We start from the raw sequence: 23981 nt of genomic DNA on the forward strand, positions 1-23981 counted from the left end.
TATATATATATATATATATATATTATTCCCTGGGGATAGGGGAGAAAGAATACTTCCCACGTATTCCCTGCGTGTCGTAGAAGGCGACTAAAAGGGAAGGGAGCGGGAGGCTGGAAATCCTCCCCTCTCTTTTTTTTTTTTTTTTTTCCCAAAAGAAGGAACAGAGAAGAGGGCCAGGTGAGGATATTCCCTCAAAGACCCAGTCCTCTGTTCTTAACGCTACCTCGCTATCGCGGGAAATGGCAAATAGTATGAAAGAAAGAAAGCAAAAGAAATATATATATATATATATATATATATATATATATATATATATATATATATATATATATATATATATATATATCCTAGCTTGAGCTAGGAACCCTTTTATAGACTAACCTTTATGGTGGATGAACAGCTGGATTAACTGTGGACCGACTGCTGCAACCAGGATTTGAACCCATGTGCTCTACCTCGGGTGGCCCAAGAATGCTTCACGTTGTGGAACGTTAAACGCTACACCGCTACATGAACGTTAAACGCTACACCGCTACATGAACGTTAAACGCTACACCGCTACATGAACGTTAAACGCTACACCGCTACATGAACGTTAAACGCTACACCGCTACATGAACATTAAACGCTACACCGCTACATGAACGATGATAGGTCAGCTTGTATTCCCCAGCTGGGTAGCCATGATGAGGCGGTGAGGTAGGAAGCTGGCTGCTCTCCCTCGCCCTTGATTGCTTCTGTGAGCTAAGAGCCAAGGTCACTGATGACCTGAGTCTTAACTTATCTGAAGCAGAGGACAGTGTATTGTGGGTCCAGGGTCGTATGTTTCAGTGTTCTGCTGTTTCCTGAACCCTGCAGCACTACCTCGATATCGTGAGCTTCCCTTTAGGTCTGTATCTGGCATGGTAGAAGCACACGTCCCTGACACACGTGAGATGTTACGTGGTCAGGAAGCTTGTATCACTCCTCACGAGCTGGGATCGCCGCCCCACACGACACTGGTAGAAATATCACTTCTGGCCATGACATTGTTGTGCATGTACCAAGCGCACCATCCCACGCGCACACGGGTCACACGCGGGGGTACACATTAGTGCTCAGAGAACATGGAGGCGGCAAGATGAAGGGCTGTGCCAATATTGACAGCAGTGGGTCGAGAGTAGGAGTATAGGACCAAGGTAGAGAACTGAAACAGCATGTATATATCATAAGTATCAGGTAGGTAGAGGTTCAGTGGTTTAGTAAGGGACAGTAAACATCATGTTTTCCGTCCATTGCAGGAATAAATCTTGATGTGGTACGTATGTTTCTTTGTCAGTCTTAATATTTGTCCTTGTATCTGTATTTCTGTGTTTGTGATCTTGTTTGTACGTTATTTGTCCTTGTATCTGTACTTCTGTGTTTGTGATCTTGTTTGAACGTTACTTATGTATTACGTCTGTGTTTGTACATGTGTTTATGGTTTGTGAATGGCATGTGTTAATGTCATTGTTCCTAATTGTACTTATGTCTTACCTTGTACATAGTCCCTGCAATTATACGAGTATTACCTCGAAAGTTTTCTGTATGAACAGATTTAACTTAGTGCAGCAAATTAGAGCAATAGAAAACGAGAATTATTGGCTGCATGCGGAAAGGTAAAGAAAACTGCATCACACCACATTTTTACGGGGGAAATAAATGTTTTATGGTTGTTGTAAGTCAGAGAACATGCTGGCGTAGCCACATCCTCTCCTAACGGGTCCTCAGTCCCTACAGACGTCGTAACCTTGTACACACATGTCCTGCACCTCTGCACGCTGACCTAGCTATCATGGCGTATGTAGGGTAGGGCAGGTGCTCTGGGCGCCACTTGAAGGGGGGCACCACTCAACAGGTTTGTGTTTTGACATATGATACACGATTGACATTTTTAACGGTTTGGTTTCGTGAGATAAGAAAGAAAATCGCCTACTTTTCAACTATAGTAATATTTTACTACTGTCGGTTGCATTACCGCTTCTACGTTACAATTTTGATCAAATACGTCTTTAAGTCTTTAAGAGTTTATATGAATTTAAGTTTGGCCTAACTCTTCAACAGTTTATAATTACACTGTATATATTTTTATATACATCCACTGTATGTACATTTCTAATCAAGCCAGGGGCGTAGTTTCATTGCTTGCCATAGACGTTGTTCCCCCAAGATACGCCCCTGCTGGCTGTCTTCCTGAGTGAGTCCAGCATCGTCTGATAGTGCCAACATCGGCTCATCCAGTTTGCTTTGTGTTGCCTACTGACGGTGGTGTGCCTGGCGGATCTGGATCATCAGGACGACCAGTGCCATTCAACATTCGCAGAAAACTGGCTACAGTCATAGTGCTGTAACCCCAGTACCACTCATCATGATACAAAAATAAAAGAAATGAAATAAACCAATAACGCTAGCCAAGCCATAAGTCTCCTGAGTTGAAGTATCATGGTTGTGATCTTTGTTGTGTTATGATTTGAGCAGTGAGGGATCTGTGGGCCAGCGGTACAGAAGCACGGTCCTTGGTCCAGATGTGGTGGGTACAGACCAGCCCCAGGGTGGTGGTGACCTGCACCTGTGGTACAGTAAGGCATCAGGTCCACCTCTCAACTTAGCTGGGACGGACCAGCGGACCAGAACATTTCTCGGCTACACTTGGGCCGAGCGGGATGACATGGCCGCACCGTGCCACTTGTGCTGCTGCATGTGTGCCCTTGTGTCAGCCCTCCTCCTCCTCCTCCACGTACTCTTCCTCTCTTTCCCCTCTCTGCCATACCATCCCTCTTCCCTTGTCTTTATGTCCCTTCTTTCCCCCATCCAGGGGGCCCCCCTTCACCATGAGTCAACATTATCGACCCACAATAAAGGGCGTATAACCCAACACTGTATGAAGGGGGGGGGGGGGGGGGGGGGCAGGAGGGGAAGAGAAGGAGTGTTTACCATAGAGGCCATGAGGCATCGCTAGGGAGAGACAGAGAGAATGTTTATATGTACAGATTTCACTTTGTTAATAAGAGGAGGGAAGTAAGAACCGGAAACATAATATAAAAACTTGTACCGTAAATATAGGGCAACACATAATGCAAGAAAGAAGATGGACTTAAAGATTATGAATTATTGATGTACGAACTGAAATGGAAGGGAAACTGATGGAGTCTTGATGGAAAGACGATATAAGGCTAATTACAGCAGACGAGAAGGTTGTTTGATGTTGCAAATAGTTACGTTAGTTACTCATTCTTCACTGTGACTGGTTGTGGCATTTGCTTCACGAATGATGGGTCATTGCCCGAGTTTACAGTGTCTGTGTACTGAGAAATGCTCGCTGAACCCTATTATGTCCGTAAGGATGTGTGAGAAATGTTGTGCTTGTGTCTGCAGTACTGACCTCAGCCATATTTTTATATGGGAAGAGGTAATCAGTACAGGTAAGATTTAGGGAAATGAACCGCAGCGTGGCATGTTATACGATCTTCCCATTACCACAACTATACTTTAAGCTATTCCAAAACTGTCGATTAACGAGAGATGGCATCGTTCGCTTCCTAGTTAGGGCAAAGATGTGCCAAAGACTTATAGCCGATGTAAGAGAAGTGACGATAATTCCACTAGGAACACGGGACAAAACTAGCCACAAGGTTAAGAAAAGACGTAGAAAGAAGCGAACCTCATGTAAGTATACGAGGTCACGCTGACGACGGGTTGGACGTGAGTCGAGAAGGAGATGTTAGTGTGCATTATGATGGTATGTATAGCAAGAGAGGAAACTATTGACTACCAATGATAACGCTAAAGATAGAACAGGATACTGGTAAGGTGAGAGCCCCACGCCGGCAAGAAACCTTTTAATTATTTAGCTAGTGATCCTGACCAGTTGTTGCCTGGCTGACAGCAGCTGCTACCGCCAGGGTGAGGGTGTCGGGATGGGAGTGGCTGCTACCGCCAGGGTGAGGGTGTCGGGATGGGAGTGGCTGCTACCGCCAGGGTGAGGGTGTCGGGATGGGAGTGGCTGCTACCGCCAGGGTGAGAGTGTCGGGATGGGAGTGGCTGCTACCGCCAGGGTGAGGGTGTCGGGATGGGAGTGGCTGATTCGGTTTATTTACGTCGCTTGTGTAACGGTCGGAGATGATATTATTATTTGTGTAAATCTCATAATTTTGACAACGAAACGTACACTGTATGAACGTTTTCTTTTTATGATTCATCTATGTTCATAAACATAAAAGCCGGAAGAATTCGTTGGATGGTTGTACAGGGTAAGGCAATCATTTCTCGACAGGCGAAGCTTACAAGGTTCCATTATACAGTTTCTTTTGTCACTCACCAAGATATTGTCACACTCAGACTTCACAACACTTTCTTTCCTCGTCACATAAACGTGTTTTTGTCAAGTTACAAATACCCAGTAGAGGTCCTACGAGCTGCATGTCGGCCATAATTCCAAGTAATTAATGAAACCGAACAAATTTACCTTCCATGTTAAGACAAGGTGAAGCAAATTCCTACAATTCTAAGATGGAATGCACTAGGTAACCAATATTCCAGGATAAGGGTTATTATATGCTTATAGTGCGTCAGTAAAATATCAAAAGCCAAAAGCAAAATGATACAGATACCTACTAGTTCAATCATTCCAAAATAAACACATGAATATGTCAAAACTTCTCAAGAATTGCAAAGGAATGCTTCTGTCGGTCGTGGAGTTACAGGCCAGGAACATTATTGGAACAAAACATGGTAACGAGGCAGACGCCGTCAAGTGGCTGGTGCAGCACTTGGTCTCGTCCTCTAGGGAACATTCAGTGTATAATGTGTTTCTCGCCACACAAACTTGTCTGTTTCGCGATTACTGCGGCAAGTCTTCAAACACTATATGAATCTCGGTAAGTCAAACATTAAGTTAGCGGCATAACACAAGAATACCAAGATGACCTGTAAGGTACATGGCAAGTGAAATGTCACATTTGGTGACTATTATTGTTAGTGACGAAAAATAATATATTAGCGAAGTGAAACTTCACACTTCAAAGGAATTCATTTCTCTGTTGCGCAGCTATGAAGCAGCTGGGACTCCCTCAAAGGCTTCATCGTGTAATACGATAAAAAAAAAAAAAAATGTGTGTGTGTCTGTGTCTGTGTCTGTGTGTGTGATATCCATTTGTTTTCCCCCTCTTCGCAAGAGGGCTTCGGATACAGATGAACAAAGAGCCTCATTTGTGGACCCTATCTGTGTCATGGTAGTCACTGCCAAGCACCAGGCTACTCCTTCGTTAATCCCTGCCTCCTCCCAGTAAGCATGCTGCCCCCCATATGCCACATTGCTCCAATTTTTTCACGATCAAAAGCACGCTTCCTGCCCACATGATAGTTCGTCTTGATATTCCAAAGCCTCCATTCTTCCATCATTCCACCTCCTCCTCCGTCTCCACTTCCCCTTTGCTTCTATCATTTCTGACGACATTTAGACCCCCTCTGTAAGTCTATCTTCACTCATCCTCTCCAAATATTCAAACTGCTTCAACACACCCTCTTGTCCCCCCCCCCCCCCCCGGCCAGACTATGGTCACTACTACACCTCTGTCTGGCAATATCATTTCTCACACAGTCAACCCACTTTACGTCATCATTCCTCACACAGTCAACCCACTTTACGTCATCATTCCTCACACAGTCAACCCACTTTACGTCATCATTACACATTTCATATTTAGCGCATCCTCAAACTTACCTTCCACTGCATTTAAGGCTCAAGACCCACATCCATACAACACGGTCGGTTATACTGTACTTTCACACCCAGTCTTACACACATCCCAGACTGACAGTTTCTTCCACCACGTCCTAACGTCCCATACCCTGTCTTCCTCCCTGCCATGTACCCACCCAGCCATCCAACCACGCGACCCCCATGTCCCCCCCACCCCTCCCGTCCCCCTTACTCCTCATATATAGGATGGTAAGAGGCTCCATTACTCCTGTCCCCCTTCAACTCTCCCGACCCATCCACCCCTGCCATTCCATCGACTCCTCACGTGTCCTCCATCCCTCCCGCTCCCTCCACCCCTCAGCTGTTCCGTGCCCTTCTGAGCCGTAGTGCCGGGGGAGGATGGAAGGTGGGGAACGGATATTGTGCTGGGGAGGGACGAGGGCCCCATGTCCGCTGGCTACTCTTGCTAATGACGTGGATTAAAGAGTGAGGGGTCGCACCCCTTCACTCCCTCTTGTAAGGGGTCTCCCTTTTGGGGGCGACCCTGCATTTGAGATGATGTTGAAGGGGGAAGGTGAAGTCGAGGCACACCAGGGAAGGTGAAGTGTGGAGACATGTACAGTGGAAGGATCTGTAGGATACACAGGTTTGTTTGTTGTTGGCGTTTGTTGATTGTTTTTATCGTAGTTTTATGTTTAATAAGATATTTTGTCTGTGATTTTACAAGACAAAGCACTCGGGTGACTGTGTGAATTGGTGCAGGTGGAGGCAATCACAGAGTGTACATGGGTACGGTACATCAACCTAGGTGGGTGATAGGTAGGCCCAGGGACCCAGAGCTGGGCTCTCGTCCTATAATGAAAGGTGGAGGAGGGCATTACTGGCAGGTAGGAGCAGTGTAACCACTGTGTATGTGTACCATGGCATGATACACGGATGTGCACGTCTATAGTAATACAAAGGAAAATCAAAATACGTATCTTAGATATCAGACATGTATGCAGTATACATTATGAGGTTATGAATCAAACATGTATGCAGTATATATAATGAGGTTAATAAGAAAGTTATTGATAGATTGTATATATGAAACTTACATAATTTGGCAGTTATGATACATATGCAATTAAGCTGTGTAAATAAACATGAGCTGATGTGAATGATAAAGAATACTCTGAGGTTTAAAAGGATGTCTGAGGTGCATTACATTCTACAGGATACAGTATGTTAGCAGAATACAGTATGTTAGCAGGATACAGTATGTTAGCAGGATACAGTATGTTAGCAGAATACAGTATGTTACCGCCGGGGATTGTATGTGAAACATTATAATGACATATATATATGTTGGAAAGGATCACAATTTTGCGCGTGATCAAGATATTCCTATGAGTCCAGGTGGACTCATAGGAATATCTGTATGTCTAATAAGTGATGATGGGTCAGCACATGGCCAGGTGTGGGGAGAGGTGGAGATGGTCGTCATGACATGCTGGTAAGGTTGTGCAAATATCACCTCTGGAGTCACTCAGGTCAGGAGAGTGGCTTATTGTGTACCAGGTGTGACCAATAGGGTGAGTCGATTATTGCAATGTTCAGGAATATAGTTCTAGCGACTTTTGCTTGACTTTCCCGTGTACCACTTTCTTGTGTTAGGTTATGATTCCTACATCATGTCATCTGTGTACAAACAACATTGTAGTGTAGTAACTGGATGTTGTTGTAATCTTCTTTATTTTTATCGGAGTAAAATGTGTGAATATAACCCTAGATTAGTAACAAGAAGAATGGTAACATTAGTATGTCACCTTCTTGGCCTCGGGTCTGACTTAGGACAACATGTCCGACATTCCTATACCATACAAGTTATTACTTGATCAGTATTACATTGAAAATTTAAGAATGTTTGTAATGTTTTGTGTAGAATGTGGATATGTTAGGGATGTTCATGGTCGACGTGGCAGGGTTTCAACTGCTCAAGGTCACAAGACTTGGAAATATTGACCTTGTTGGTTGAAGGTGTTCAAGTTGTGGATTTGCACGATGAAGATCCTGAGAATATCTGATAATGATGATGTTGATGATAATGATGATGATGTTGATGATAATGATGATGATGTTGATGATAATGATGATGATGTTGATGATAATGATGATGATGTTGATGATAATGATGATGATGTTGATGATAATGATGATGATGTTGATGATAATGATGATGGTGTTGATGATAATGATGATGATGTTGATGATAATGATGATGGTGTTGATGATAATGATGATGATGTTGATGATAATGATGATGGTGTTGATGATAATAATGATGATGTTGATGATAATGATGATGATGTTGATGATAATGATGATGATGTTGATGATAATGATGATGGTGTTGATGATAATAATGATGATGTTGATGATAATGATGATGATGTTGATGATAATAATGATGATGTTGATGATAATGATGATGATGATGATAATAATGATGATGTTGATGATAATAATGATGATGTTGATGATAATGATGATGTTGATGATAATGATGATGATGTTGATGATAATAATGATGATGTTGATGATAATGATGATGGTGTTGATGATAATAATGATGGTGTTGATGATAATAATGATGATGATGTTGATGATAATGATGATGTTGATGATAATGATGATGATGTTGATGATAATGATGATGATGTTGATGATAATGATGATGGTGTTGATGATAATGATGATGTTGATGATAATGATGATGATGTTGATGATAATGATGATGATGTTGATGATAATGATGATGATGTTGATGATAATGATGATGATGTTGATGATAATGATGATGGTGTTGATGATAATAATGATGGTGTTGATGATAATAATGATGGTGTTGATGATAATGATGATGATGTTGATGATAATGATGATGATGGTGTTGATGATAATAATGATGGTGTTGATGATAATAATGATGGTGTTGATGATAATAATGATGGTGTTGATGATAATGATGATGTTGATGATAATGATGATGATGTTGATGATAATGATGATGATGTTGATGATAATGATGATGATGTTGATGATAATGATGATGGTGTTGATGATAATGATGATGATGTTGATGATAATGATGATGATGGTGTTGATGATAATAATGATGGTGTTGATGATAATAATGATGGTGTTGATGATAATAATGATGGTGTTGATGATAATGATGATGATGTTGATGATAATGATGATGATGTTGATGATAATGATGATGATGTTGATGATAATGATGATGATGTTGATGATAATGATGATGATGTTGATGATAATGATGATGGTGTTGATGATAATGATGATGATGTTGATGATAATGATGATGATGTTGATGATAATAATGATGGTGTTGATGATAATGATGATGATGTTGATGATAATGATGATGGTGTTGATGATAATGATGATGATGTTGATGATAATGATGATGTGTTGATGATAATGATGATGGTGTTGATGATAATGATGATGATGATGATAATAATGATGGTGTTGATGATAATAATGATGGTGTTGATGATAATGATGATGATGTTGATGATAATGATTATGATGTTGATGATAATGATGATGGTGTTGATGATAATGATGATGATGTTGATGATAATGATGATGGTGTTGATGATAATGATGATGGTGTTGATGATAATGATGATGATGTTGATGATAATGATGATGATGTTGATGATAATGATGATGGTGTTGATGATAATAATGATGGTGTTGATGATAATAATGATGGTGTTGATGATAATGATGATGGATGTTGATGATAATGATGATGATGTTGATGATAATGATGATGGTGTTGATGATAATGATGATGGTGTTGATGATAATGATGATGGTGTTGATGATAATGATGATGGTGTTGATGATAATGATGATGGTGTTGATGATAATGATGATGGTGTTGATGATAATGATGATGGTGTTGATGATAATGATGATGGTGTTGATGATAATGATGATGGTGTTGATGATAATGATGATGGTGTTGATGATAATGATGATGGTGTTGATGATAATGATGATGGTGTTGATGATAATGATGATGGTGTTGATGATAATGATGATGGTGTTGATGATAATGATGATGGTGTTGATGATAATGATGATGGTGTTGATGATAATGATGATGGTGTTGATGATAATGATGATGGTGTTGATGATAATGATGATGGTGTTGATGATAATGATGATGGTGTTGATGATAATAATGATGGTGTTGATGATAATGATGATGGTGTTGATGATAATAATGATGGTGTTGATGATAATGATGATGGTGTTGATGATAATGATGATGGTGTTGATGATAATGATGATGGTGTTGATGATAATGATGATGGTGTTGATGATAATGATGATGGTGTTGATGATAATGATGATGGTGTTGATGATAATGATGATGGTGTTGATGATAATGATGATGGTGTTGATGATAATGATGATGGTGTTGATGATAATGATGATGGTGTTGATGATAATGATGATGGTGTTGATGATAATGATGATGGTGTTGATGATAATAATGATGGTGTTGATGATAATGATGATGGTGTTGATGATAATGATGATGGTGTTGATGATAATGATGATGGTGTTGATGATAATGATGATGGTGTTGATGATAATATGATGGTGTTGATGATAATGATGATGGTGTTGATGATAATGATGATGGTGTTGATGATAATGATGATGGTGTTGATGATAATGATGATGGTGTTGATGATAATGATGATGGTGTTGATGATAATGATGATGGTGTTGATGATAATGATGATGGTGTTGATGATAATGATGATGGTGTTGATGATAATGATGATGGTGTTGATGATAATGATGATGTTGATGATAATGATGATGGTGTTGATGATAATGATGATGGTGTTGATGATAATGATGATGATGTTGATGATAATGATGATGGTGTTGATGATAATGATGATGGTGTTGATGATAATGATGATGGTGTTGATGATAATGATGATGGTGTTGATGATAATGATGATGGTGTTGATGATAATGATGATGGTGTTGATGATAATAATGATGGTGTTGATGATAATGATGATGATGTTGATGATAATGATGATGGTGTTGATGATAATGATGATGGTGTTGATGATAATGATGATGTTGATGATAATGATGATGATGTTGATGATAATGATGATGATGTTGATGATAATAATGATGATGTTGATGATAATGATGATGATGTTGATGATAATGATGATGGTGTTGATGATAATGATGATGGTGTTGATGATAATGATGATGGTGTTGATGATAATGATGATGGTGTTGATAATAATGATGGTGTTGATGATAATGATGATGGTGTTGATGATAATGATGATGTTGATGATAAACTTTGGAAAAATTTGAGAATAGACAGTGTTTACCCCGGAGTTAGTAAGGTCAATTTTCAGATGTTAGTAATGTTTACTCTGGAGTTAGGTTTTAAGGTCAATTTTCAGATGTTAGTAATGATGTTTATGGTTCAGCTGCCTCCACTCCCAACTGGGACAGTGAACGTTGGCAATCGTGTCAGCGAGATGAGAACCCTGGGGTACTGACACGCTCTCTCTCTCTCTACACTGAACCTTTCATTACTGACCTGGGCCGGGCCGGGGGAGGGACAGAGTCAGGAGGGGAGGGTAGAGAGGAGGTGGAGTGCGCTTGATGACTGCTACTACAGATGATACCACATTGTATGAAGCAACTCTAGAAACCAGCAGGACTGGACAACGCTGCTCCCTGATGGTACTAGCAAAAAACATCTTTACTCACAACTTATGGTGCTCCTCACCAGCCTTCCATCATCATAGTGAAACTACCCCACACCCAGCCCCCTTCATTAGCACACACACACACACACACACACACACACACACACACACAGACACACACACACACACACATACATACACACACACATACACACACATACACACACACACAGACACACACACACAGACACACACACATACACACACACACACACACACACACACATACATACACACACACACACACACACACATACACACACACACACACACACACACAGACACACACACATACACACAGGCCACGTCCTTTCCTTCATCACACAAGACGTCACCAACGCGAGGTTGACCTGTACATCAGCTGAGGTTGACCTGTACATCAGCTGAGGTTGACCTGTACATCAGCTGAGGTTGACCTGAACATCAGCTGAGGTTGACCTGAACATCAGCTGAGGTTGACCTGTACATCAGCTGAGGTTGACCTGAACATCAGCTGAGGTTGACCTGTACATCAGCTGAGGTTGACCTGTACATCAGCTGAGGTTGACCTGTACATCAGCTGAGGTTGACCTGAACATCAGCTGAGGTTGACCTGTACATCAGCTGAGGTTGACCTGAACATCAGCTGAGGTTGACCTGTACATCAGCTGAGGTTGACCTGTACATCAGCTGAGGTTGACCTGTACATCAGCTTGGTGTTTCACCAATGTATCAGGTCAATGATGTATTTGAACTGTTGCTTAACCATTTTTTCTCAACATGATCAGCCAGGAAGGTGGCAACCATTCTGTTCTCAGTATAATGAATACGAAATAGGTATATCATTTTGCGGTTTATCATGTGTTCCATGTCATGTGTCACAGTTTATCATGTGTTCCATGTCATGTGTCACAGTTTATCATGTGTTCCATGTCATGTGTCACAGTTTACAACGTGTAACAACAGTATGGAGTTGGTTGTAGGGTGTCGGTGTGCATGGTGAGGTGTTGTGATGGTGTCACGACATCATCACGACTCAGGTGCCCCCCCTCCCTCCCTATATGTTGTGTTCATTATCATTATAGTAACGTAGATGGTATATTGTGGTGGTGGTGGTTTGGTCTGGATAAAGTAGTAACAAGTTATGGCATCCTGTCCTCCGCTGTGTCATGTACAATTATAACCTCTGGTGCTTGTTAGCTCTGACCAACACATAAGAATGTTTGCCGCTGTGTTAACACAAGTGATTCATACCACCTGCTGTAACACTTGATGCTATGTAGGTTTAACATGAGAATATGGAGTAGTATTGCGTCAGGTAGAGTTGATAACTGATAAAATGGATATGAATAACAAAATGTCGGCGGGCCAGGTAACTGACTGAGTCACTTTCCTATTGTTTTATATTATCAGTTGAGTATTATACCATTGGTTATCATTGGTAAGTCATATCAGTCATCTTCCAGTTGAAGTGATATAAAGTTTCTCATCATTTTATCGTGTAATGCGTCAGTAATGACCTCTCCCAGGTAACATATGACCGATCCCGTAGTGACCACCGCCACACCACACGTTCTCATTCCCGCCACACACACGCCACACTTTATGAAAAAAGTGACCGTTGTCCTCATGTTTCGTAACGTTGTATTATGCTGTGCTTACTATTACATCCTCCTCAGATGTTTGACATTACAGGAAACCAATGAAGTTTGCGTCATGAATATAACATACATGAGAAATGTATAACAATGTATGAACACATTCATACAGGGTATAGACATACATACTGTAAGATTTTTTATATAAAAATGTAGGAAATTATTATTCTATGATGTTATAAGGACTGTACATCAGTTAAGTATCCCTGTATATAACTGGTAATTACATGATACAGTATGTCTTCCACTGAACCAGCCTGTACAAAGAGATGTGTTCCAGTACAGTCTTGTGTTAGTTGTACTGATGTTCAACATTAAGCCACAGTACAGACAACTTTGGTGATGTGTACCATGGTCAATACGACGCAACCAGTTAATCACTGTTATTGTGCCGTCCTGCACGAAGCTTACTGTAAAACCTCATCACTGATGTTGTGTTTGTACAATTTGCAAACGTCTTCATCCCGCTGCTTCAGGCCAGGATTATCAGAGGTGGGAGCCCCACACGCCATGCTTCACTTTACTTACCCTCGCGCCTCGTCTTCCTCCCAACCAAGTAACCCGCTCATGGTCATTCCACCTCTGGCAGTTACATCAGTATCAAGTAATGGAAATTATCTTTCATCATCAGTCTTCAATAAAAGCCATTTCTATTCATGAATATTTATAAATTCCTCTTTAATGGAAAGTAAGACAGACACTAACGCTCAGTGTATCAACGGTGTGCAAGGATGAACTCAGAGACCGTCGTAATAGTCACGTTTGGCTTCGAACTCACCAGATGATCCTCTCAGGTTTACAACCACGTAGAGGAAAGAGTAACATCACAATGTCGTGTGGTTAGGTTATGGTAACAGTGTAGTGTGATGTTGTAAAGACTAGTAACGACCTCGACATGATAAGCAAAACTCCGGAGAATGAAAGTTTGGGAGTAATTTGAAATGAAAGCTTCGAAGCAGCGAGTCGATATCACTCCCCGGGTTCACACACCTTACGGAGAGAGTAAGGTGACCCTCCAGGTTGGAAATGTAGGTGGTTGTACCTGCTGCAGGTTGTCACACTGCGCCTGTGTCAGGTCAGCCGCACGACACATGTGTACTAACGTTACAGATGAAACTGCTCTGATTTTGACTGAGCAATGTTAAGAGTGTTTCCGGTAATGTTGAGGTGGGTAGCGAACACTGTAGATTAGCGACTATTATGTTATGTTAGTAAGACTGTATGATGACCCAATCATCCTCAGTCATATAAACATATTGAAAGTTTAGAGTAAAAGCTGGAAAGTAGTCCATGAGTTTGTTACGTATGTAAACTACATTTAGAGTGAAAAATGACTTAATATTCTCAGGGTATTTACAGTGATAAGTGTAAGCAGTGTTGACAGAGAAGGTGTGTACGGGACTCGTACGTGACTCAGACAATAATCCTCTTCTACAAACAGGATGAAGTGAGGCAGAGATGTGCAGGAGGAGGTGGCGTCCATTACCATGGCAGGCTGGGCTTGGGGGCGACCAGCCCTCTGGTACGTGGCTCAACCTCTTTAGGGCGATAATGTCACCCAGTATACGTATACAGTAGCATTATAGAGCTTCTTTAATACAACAACTTAGCCTTGTATGCACGATAATTTATAAAGCACAGCAATTTGGCTCGAGTTGTACGATTAGAGTATATAGCTTCGTAGGTACAACAACTTGGTCGGACAATGCACGGTAATTTATAGAGCTTAATGATGTTTCCAATTTACGATGAATACAATACTTGATAAGTACAACTTGAATGTATATGCACGATGATCTATAATACAGTAACTTGGATCCACAAGTAAGATAATGGTACATAATTGTATAGGAATAAGACCTTGGCCTTTCATGCACGATAAACTATAATGCTCACTAATTTGGCTCCAGATGTACGATAACTTCATAGCATCATAGATGTAACTTGGCCATGTATGCACGATGAAATGTAAAGCACAATAATTTCACTCTGGTGCACGTTAACTACACAGTTTCGTAGATAAGTTAACCTTATATGCACGATATTATATAAAGCACAGTAATTTGGCTCTAGAGTTACGAGAACCGTATGCTTCGTAGATATAACAACTTAAGCTTTTATGCACGACGATCTGTTATGCACAGTAACTTAGTTCCAGATTTATAACAACATGATCTGTGATGCACGATATCTTAAGACTAGTAACGTAAATCTACTATAAATCATCTGTTAAGTGTGATGGCTTTTTAAATGGTGCAACCTGACCCGTAATACAGAACAGCCTTGTTGGTATAACTTGATCCCTTATATACTGTAACCATAAACAATATGACCCTCATGTACGATAAGAGCCCCTCGGGTACGATAACCTTTTAAGGTTAGTCTATAATCAGGCAGGAGGTGCCTTCCTGGTGCTGGCCTGGTAGTTACCACACCAGGTTTCATAAGTCACACACACATACACACACGACCACAACCTAACCCAGCCATATGAATATTATATATATATATATATATATATATATATATATATGTGTCTGATGACAGAGTGGCAGATATAGGGTGTTTTGGTCGAGGTGGTGTGCAAAGTGAGAGGGTTAGGGAAAATGATTTGGTAAACAGAGAAGAGGTAGTAAAAGCTTTGCGAAAGATGAAAGCCGGCAAGGCAGCAGGTTTGGATGGTATCGCAGTGGAATTTATTAAAAAAGGGGGGGACTGTATTGTTGACTGGTTGGTAAGGTTATTTAATGTATGTATGACTCATGGTGAGGTGCCTGAGGATTGGCGGAATGCGTGCATAGTGCCATTGTACAAAGGCAAAGGGGATAAGAGTGAGTGCTCAAATTACAGAGGTATAAGTTTGTTGAGTATTCCTGGTAAATTATATGGGAGGGTATTGATTGAGAGGGTGAAGGCATGTACAGAGCATCAGATTGGGGAAGAGCAGTGCGGTTTCAGAAGTGGTAGAGGATGTGTGGATCAGGTGTTTGCTTTGAAGAATGTATGTGAGAAATACTTAGAAAAGCAAATGGATTTGTATGTAGCATTTATGGATCTGGAGAAGGCATATGATAGAGTTGATAGAGATGCTCTGTGGAAGGTATTAAGAATATATGGTGTGGGAGGCAAGTTGTTAGAAGCAGTGAAAAGTTTTTATCGAGGATGTAAGGCATGTGTACGTGTAGGAAGAGAGGAAAGTGATTGGTTCTCAGTGAATGTAGGTTTGCGGCAGGGGTGTGTGATGTCTCCATGGTTGTTTAATTTGTTTATGGATGGGGTTGTTAGGGAGGTAAATGCAAGAGTCCTGGAAAGAGGGGCAAGTATGAAGTCTGTTGGGGATGAGAGAGCTTGGGAAGTGAGTCAGTTGTTGTTCGCTGATGATACAGCGCTGGTGGCTGATTCATGTGAGAAACTGCAGAAGCTGGTGACTGAGTTTGGTAAAGTGTGTGGAAGAAGAAAGTTAAGAGTAAATGTGAATAAGAGCAAGGTTATTAGGTACAGTAGGGTTGAGGGTCAAGTCAATTGGGAGGTGAGTTTGAATGGAGAAAAACTGGAGGAAGTGAAGTGTTTTAGATATCTGGGAGTGGATCTGGCAGCGGATGGAACCATGGAAGCGGAAGTGGATCATAGGGTGGGGGAGGGGGCGAAAATTTTGGGAGCCTTGAAAAATGTGTGGAAGTCGAGAACATTATCTCGGAAAGCAAAAATGGGTATGTTTGAGGGAATGGTGGTTCCAACAATGTTGTATGGTTGCGAGGCGTGGGCTATGGATAGAGTTGTGCGCAGGAGGATGGATGTGCTGGAAATGAGATGTTTGAGGACAATGTGTGGTGTGAGGTGGTTTGATCGAGTAAGTAACGTAAGGGTAAGAGAGATGTGTGGAAATAAAAAGAGCGTGGTTGAGAGAGCAGAAGAGGGTGTTTTGAAATGGTTTGGGCACATGGAGAGAATGAGTGAGGAAAGATTGACCAAGAGGATATATGTGTCGGAGGTGGAGGGAACGAGGGGAAGAGGGAGACCAAATTGGAGGTGGAAAGATGGAGTGAAAAAGATTTTGTGTGATCGGGGCCTGAACATGCAGGAGGGTGAAAGGAGGGCAAGGAATAGAGTGAATTGGAGCGATGTGGTATACAGGGGTTGACGTGCTGTCAGTGGATTGAATCAAGGCATGTGAAGCGTCTGGGGTAAACCATGGAAAGCTGTGTAGGTATGTATATTTGCGTGTGTGGACGTGTGTATGTACATGTGTATGGTGGGGGGGGTTGGGCCATTTCTTTCGTCTGTTTCCTTGCGCTACCTCGCAAACGCGGGAGACAGCGACAAAGTATAAAAAAAAAAAAAAAAAAAAAAAAAAAAATATATATATATATATATATATATATATATATATATATATATATATATATATATATATATATATATATTGTTGACTGGTTGGTAAGGTTATTTAATGTATGTATGAATGCAAAGGTGAGTAATGTGGCAGTTGAGGGAATAATTGGTATACATGGGGTGTTCAGTGTTGTAAATGGAAATGGTGAAGAGCTTGTAGATTTATGTGCTGAAAAAGGACTGATGATTGGGAATACCTGGTTTAAAAAGCGAGATATACATAAGTATACTTATGTAAGTAGGAGAGATGGCCAGAGAGCGTTATTGGATTACGTGTTAATTGACAGGCGTGCGAAAGAGAGACTTTTGGATGTTAATGTGCTGAGAGGTGCAACTGGAGGGATGTCTGATCATTATCTTGTGGAGGCTAAGGTGAAGATTTGTATGGGTTTTCAGAAAAGAAGAGTGAATGTTGGGGTGAAGAGGGTGGTGAGAGTAAGTGAGCTTGAGAAGGAGACCTGTGTGAGGAAGTACCAGGAGAGACTGAGTACAGAATGGAAAAAGGTGAGAACAATGGAAGTAAGGGGAGTGGGGGAGGAATGGATGTATTCAGGGAATCAGTGATGGATTGCGCAAAAGATGCTTGTGGCATGAGAAGAGTGGGAGGTGGGTTGATTAGAAAGGGTAGTGAGTGGTGGGATGAAGAAGTAAGAGTATTAGTGAAAGAGAAGAGAGAGGCATTTGGACGATTTTTGCAGGGAAAAAATGCAATTGAGTGGGAGATGTATAAAAGAAAGAGACAGGAGGTCAAGAGAAAGGTGCAAGAGGTGAAAAAAAAAAAGGGCAAATGAGAGTTGGGGTGAGAGAGTATCATTAAATTTTAGGGAGAATAAAAAGATGTTCTGGAAGGAGGTAAATAAAGTGCGTAAGACAAGGGAGCAAATGGGAACTTCAGTGAAGGGCGCAAATGGGGAGGTGATAACAAGTAGTGGTGATGTGAGGAGATGGAGTGAGTATTTTGAAGGTTTGTTGAATGTGTTTGATGATAGAGTGGCAGATATAGGGTGTTTTGGTCGAGGTGGTGTGCAAAGTGAGAGGGTTAGGGAAAATGATTTGGTAAACAGAGAAGAGGTAGTGAAAGCTTTGCGGAAGATGAAAGCCGGCAAGGCAGCAGGTTTGGATGGTATTGCAGTGGAATTTATTAAAAAAGGGGGTGACTGTATTGTTGACTGGTTGGTAAGGTTATTTAATGTATGTATGACTCATGGTGAGGTGCCTGAGGATTGGCGGAATGCGTGCATAGTGCCATTGTACAAAGGCAAAGGAGATAAGAGTGAGTGCTCAAATTACAGAGGTATAAGTTTGTTGAGTATTCCTGGTAAATTATATGGGAGGGTATTGATTAAGAGGGTGAAGGCATGTACAGAGCATCAGATTGGGGAAGAGCAGTGTGGTTTCAGAAGTGGTAGAGGATGTGTGGATCAGGTGTTTGCTTTGAAGAATGTATGTGAGAAATACTTAGAAAAGCAAATGGATTTGTATGTAGCATTTATGGATCTGGAGAAGGCATATGATAGAGTTGATAGAGATGCTCTGTGGAAGGTATTAAGAATATATGGTGTGGGAGGCAAGTTGTTAGAAGCAGTGAAAAGTTTTTATCGAGGATGTAAGGCATGTGTACGTGTAGGAAGAGAGGAAAGTGATTGGTTCTCAGTGAATGTAGGTTTGCGGCAGGGGTGTGTGATGTCTCCATGGTTGTTTAATTTGTTTATGGATGGGGTTGTTAGGGAGGTGAATGCAAGAGTTTTGGAAAGAGGGGCAAGTATGAAGTCTGTTGGGGATGAGAGAGCTTGGGAAGTGAGTCAGTTGTTGTTCGCTGATGATACAGCGCTGGTGGCTGATTCATGTGAGAAACTGCAGAAGCTGGTGACTGAGTTTGGTAAAGTGTGTGGAAGAAGAAAGTTAAGAGTAAATATGAATAAGAGCAAGGTTATTAGGTACAGTAGGGTTGAGGGTCAAGTCAATTGGGAGGTGAGTTTGAATGGAGAAAAACTGGAGGAAGTGAAGTGTTTTAGATATCTGGGAGTGGATCTGGCAGCGGATGGAACCATGGAAGCGGAAGTGGATCATAGGGTGGGGGAGGGGGCGAAAATTCTGGGGGCCTTGAAGAATGTGTGGAAGTCGAGAACATTATCTCGGAAAGCAAAAATGGGTATATTTGAAGGAATAGTGGTTCCAACAATGTTGTATGGTTGCGAGGCGTGGGCTATGGATAGAGTTGTGCGCAGGAGGATGGATGTGCTGGAAATGAGATGTTTGAGGACAATGTGTGGTGTGAGGTGGTTTGATCGAGTGAGTAACGTAAGGGTAAGAGAGATGTGTGGAAATAAAAAGAGCGTGGTTGAGAAAGCAGAAGAGGGTGTTTTGAAATGGTTTGGGCACATGGAGAGAATGAGTGAGGAAAGATTGACCAAGAGGATATATGTGTCGGAGGTGGAGGGAACGAGGAGAAGAGGGAGACCAAATTGGAGGTGGAAAGATGGAGTGAAAAAGATTTTGTGTGATCGGGGCCTGAACATGCAGGAGGGTGAAAGGAGGGCAAGGAATAGAGTGAATTGGATCGATGTGCTGTCAGTAGATTGAATCAGGGCATGTGAAGCGTCTGGGGTAAACCATGAAAAGCTGTGTAGGTATGTATATTTGCGTGTGTGGACGTATGTATATACATGTGTATGGGGGTGGGTTGGGCCATTTCTTTCATCTGTTTCCTTGCGCTACCTCGCAAACGCATGAGACAGCAACAAAGCAAAAAAAAAGAAAAGAAAAATATATATATATATATATATATATATATATATATATATATATATATATATATATATATATATATATATGTGTGTGTATATATATATATATATATATATATATATATATATATATATATATATATATATATATATATATATACATACATATATATATATATATATATATCCCTGGGGATAGGGGAGAAAGAATACTTCCTACGTATTCCCTGCGTGTCGTAGAAGGCGACTAAAAGGGAAGGGAGCGGGGGGCTGGAAATCCTCCCCTCTCGTTTTTTCTTTTTTTTTTTTTTCCAAAAGAAGGAAGAGAGAAGGGGGTCAGGTGAGGATATTCCCTCAAAGGCCCAGTCCTCTGTTCTTAACGCTACCTCGCTATCGCGGGAAATGGCGAATAGTATGAAAAAAAAAAAAAAAAAAAAATATATATATATATATATATATATATATATATATATATATATATATATATATATATATATATATATATATATATTATCCCTGGGGATAGGGGAGAAAGAATACTTCCCACGTATTCCCTGCGTGTCGTAGAAGGCGACTAAAAGGGGAGGGAGCGGGTGGCTGGAAATCCTCCCCTCTCGTTTTTTTTTTTTTTTTAATTTTCCAAAAGAAGAAACAGAGAAGGGGGCCAGGTGAGGATTTTCCCTCTAAGGCCCAGTCCTCTGTTCTTAACGCTACCTCGCAAATGCGGGAAATGGCGAATCGTATGAAAAAAAAAAAAAAAATATATATATATATATATATATATATATATATATATATATATATATATATATATATATATATATGTATATATATATATATATATATATATATATATATATATATATATATATATATATATATATATATATATATATTATACTTTGTCGCTGTCTCCAGCGTTAGCGAGGTAACGCAAGGAAACAGACGAAAGAATGGCCCAACCCACCCACATACACATATATATACATACATGTCCTCACACGCACATATACATACCTCTACATTTCAACGTATACATATATATACATACATAGACATGTATACACATGTACATAATTCATACTTGCTGCTTTTATTCATATCCGTCGCCACCACGCCACACATGAAATGACAAGAACCCTGCTCCCCCGCACCAATACAGTCATAACATGTCTTGAGAAAGTTGTCCTTGTTAACCTCACAATCATGACAGATAGGCTTTGTGCTCCCGCATCATAATTATAGCTTTGTTTACGACTATAATTTGTTGTTCAGAATTATGATCATAGCAATATTTGATGCCGTCCGACGAGATGTGTCCCAGATGACCTCTATATGTAGTACATGAGGTTATACAAGACTCACACTGATATATGACTATATAGAATTTTTACCAGAAAATTTGCAGCAGCTCAAAAACGTACCGAAGGGAGCACAAAGTGAAGCTCCTCCCACAGTCATCACTCAAGCAGCCAGACCTCCTTACTAACTGCTACACGAAAGCAAACTGGTTATATTACCTTTTGCCTCAACGTTTAGTTATGTATGTTCTTGGTGGTCACGTGTGTAGGGGTGTCTGCTGCCGTGAAGTATTTTTATGTTGAAAGAGGTCTATTAGTTTTTAAATTGTTGCACCCAACCTAACCCAACCGTCTAAGTTGAACTAGCTAACACGTATCTCTGGCGCGTGGAGGGAGACCGTCTGAGTGTGTCTCACGGGAGCTGTGGGCAGGTGCTTTTATAGGAGTGGATGGCTCCCTCGTTGCCCGGGAAAGTGACTCGCGACTTTAAGCCTCCACTGGCCTGGGTGGAGGGTAGGTGTGTGTGTGTGTGTGTGTGTGTGTGTGTGTGTGTGTGTCGGGGGAGGGGGGGGAGCCTGCCTTCGTGCAAGGAATTTTAGACATTCTCTGAGTATGGTGGGGGATTCTACCCCCCCCCCCCTCCCCCACAGCAGACGTACGATACACTGACTTTAAGCAGCAGAATCAATATTGTGTCAGGTACATGGACGAACGACTCAAACCTCGCAGAGTTACTGTCGTGTGAGCGCTGGCATCCTGGCGGAGCACAGTACTGACCCACACGTTACGTTGTGATGACCACACGCGAGAACACGATGCTCATTATCCAAGTCTGATGCATCCAGGGTCTGGGAATGACAGTGACACAACCTTGATTCTGGATACAAGGAACAAGAATGTGTCACTTCTAACACGATGATGGTACAGCAGATCTTGACAACTTATGATTGAGGAAAGACGTGTGATGACACAGCTGACAGAACACAGCTGTGTGGTGTATGCGGTCATCACCACACAGCTGCCAGAGAAATTGCTGTCCAGGAAACTATCCTCAGGACTTTACTCGCCACGCTGACTGACTCAGCGAGACGTGCGTGATGCGACCGTTTGGCAGAACCTATTATACTCAGTAGGAGCTGACGCCAGATACATGATGATAAATACATGCAGATTACTGTAAGGCTTAGTGACTAACCTGCTCTCATATATATATATATATATATATATATATATATATATATATATATATATATACTTTTTTTTTTTTTTTTGCTTTGTCGCTGTCTCCCGCGTTTGCGAGGTAGCGCAAGGAAACAGACGAAAGAAATGGCCCAACCCACCCCCATACACATGTATATACATACACGTCCACACACGCAAATATACATACCTACACAGCTTTCCATGGTTTACCCCAGACGCTTCACATGCCCTGATTCAATCCACTGACAGCACGTCAACCCCGGTATACCACATCGCTCCAATTCACTCTATTCCTTGCCCTCCTTTCACCCTCCTGCATGTTCAGGCCCCGATCACACAAAATCTTTTTCACTCCATCTTTCCACCTCCAATTTGGTCTCCCATTTTCCTCGTTCCCTCCACCTCCGACACATATATCCTCTTGGTCAATCTTTCCTCACTCATTCTCTCCATGTGCCCAAACCATTTCAAAACACCCTCTTCTGTTCTCTCAACCACGCTCTTTTTATTTCCACACATCTCTCTTACCCTTACGTTACTTACTCGATCAAACCACCTCACACCACACATTGTCCTCAAACATCTCATTTCCAGCACATCCATCCTCCTGCGCACAACTCTATCCATAGCCCACGCCTCGCAACCATACAACATTGTTGGAACCACTATTCCTTCAAACATACCCATTTTTGCTTTCCGAGATAATGTTCTCGACTTCCACACATTCTTCAAGGCTCCCAGGATTTTCGCCCCCTCCCCCACCCTATGATCCACTTCCGCTTCCATGGTTCCATCCGCTGCCAGATCCACTCCCAGATATCTAAAACACTTTACTTCCTCCAGTTTTGCTCCATTCAAACTTACCTCCCAATTGACTTGACCCTCAACCCTACTGTACCTAATAACCTTGCTCTTATTCACATTTACTCTTAACTTTCTTCTTTCACACACTTTACCAAACTCAGTCACCAGCTTCTGCAGTTTCTCACATGAATCAGCCATCAGCGCTGTATCATCAGCGAACAACAACTGACTCACTTCCCAAGGTCTCTCATCCACAACAGACTTCATACTTGCCCCTCTTTCCAAAACTCTTGCATTCACCTCCCTAACAACCCCATCCATAAACAAATTAA

At 41.3% G+C, this 23981-nt stretch overlaps 1 protein-coding gene across 2 annotated transcripts in view; it reads left to right on the top strand.

Moving 5' to 3' along the window:
• Positions 1–23981, top strand: part of ssp6 (short spindle 6) — a 123334-nt gene that overhangs the window by 62192 nt on the left and 37161 nt on the right. The window contains exon 2 of one of the 2 annotated variants that reach the window (XM_071674943.1): positions 14644–14724. The exons of the other annotated variant lie outside the window; for it this stretch is intronic. Within the exon in view, the coding sequence (XP_071531044.1) occupies positions 14644–14724 (81 nt within the window). The remainder of the gene's footprint in view (positions 1–14643; positions 14725–23981) is intronic. 2 annotated transcript variants of the gene reach the window in all.

This window comes from Panulirus ornatus, chromosome 2 (genome assembly GCF_036320965.1).
Source record: "Panulirus ornatus isolate Po-2019 chromosome 2, ASM3632096v1, whole genome shotgun sequence".
In the NCBI taxonomy this organism is placed as follows: Eukaryota; Metazoa; Arthropoda; class Malacostraca; order Decapoda; family Palinuridae; genus Panulirus; species Panulirus ornatus.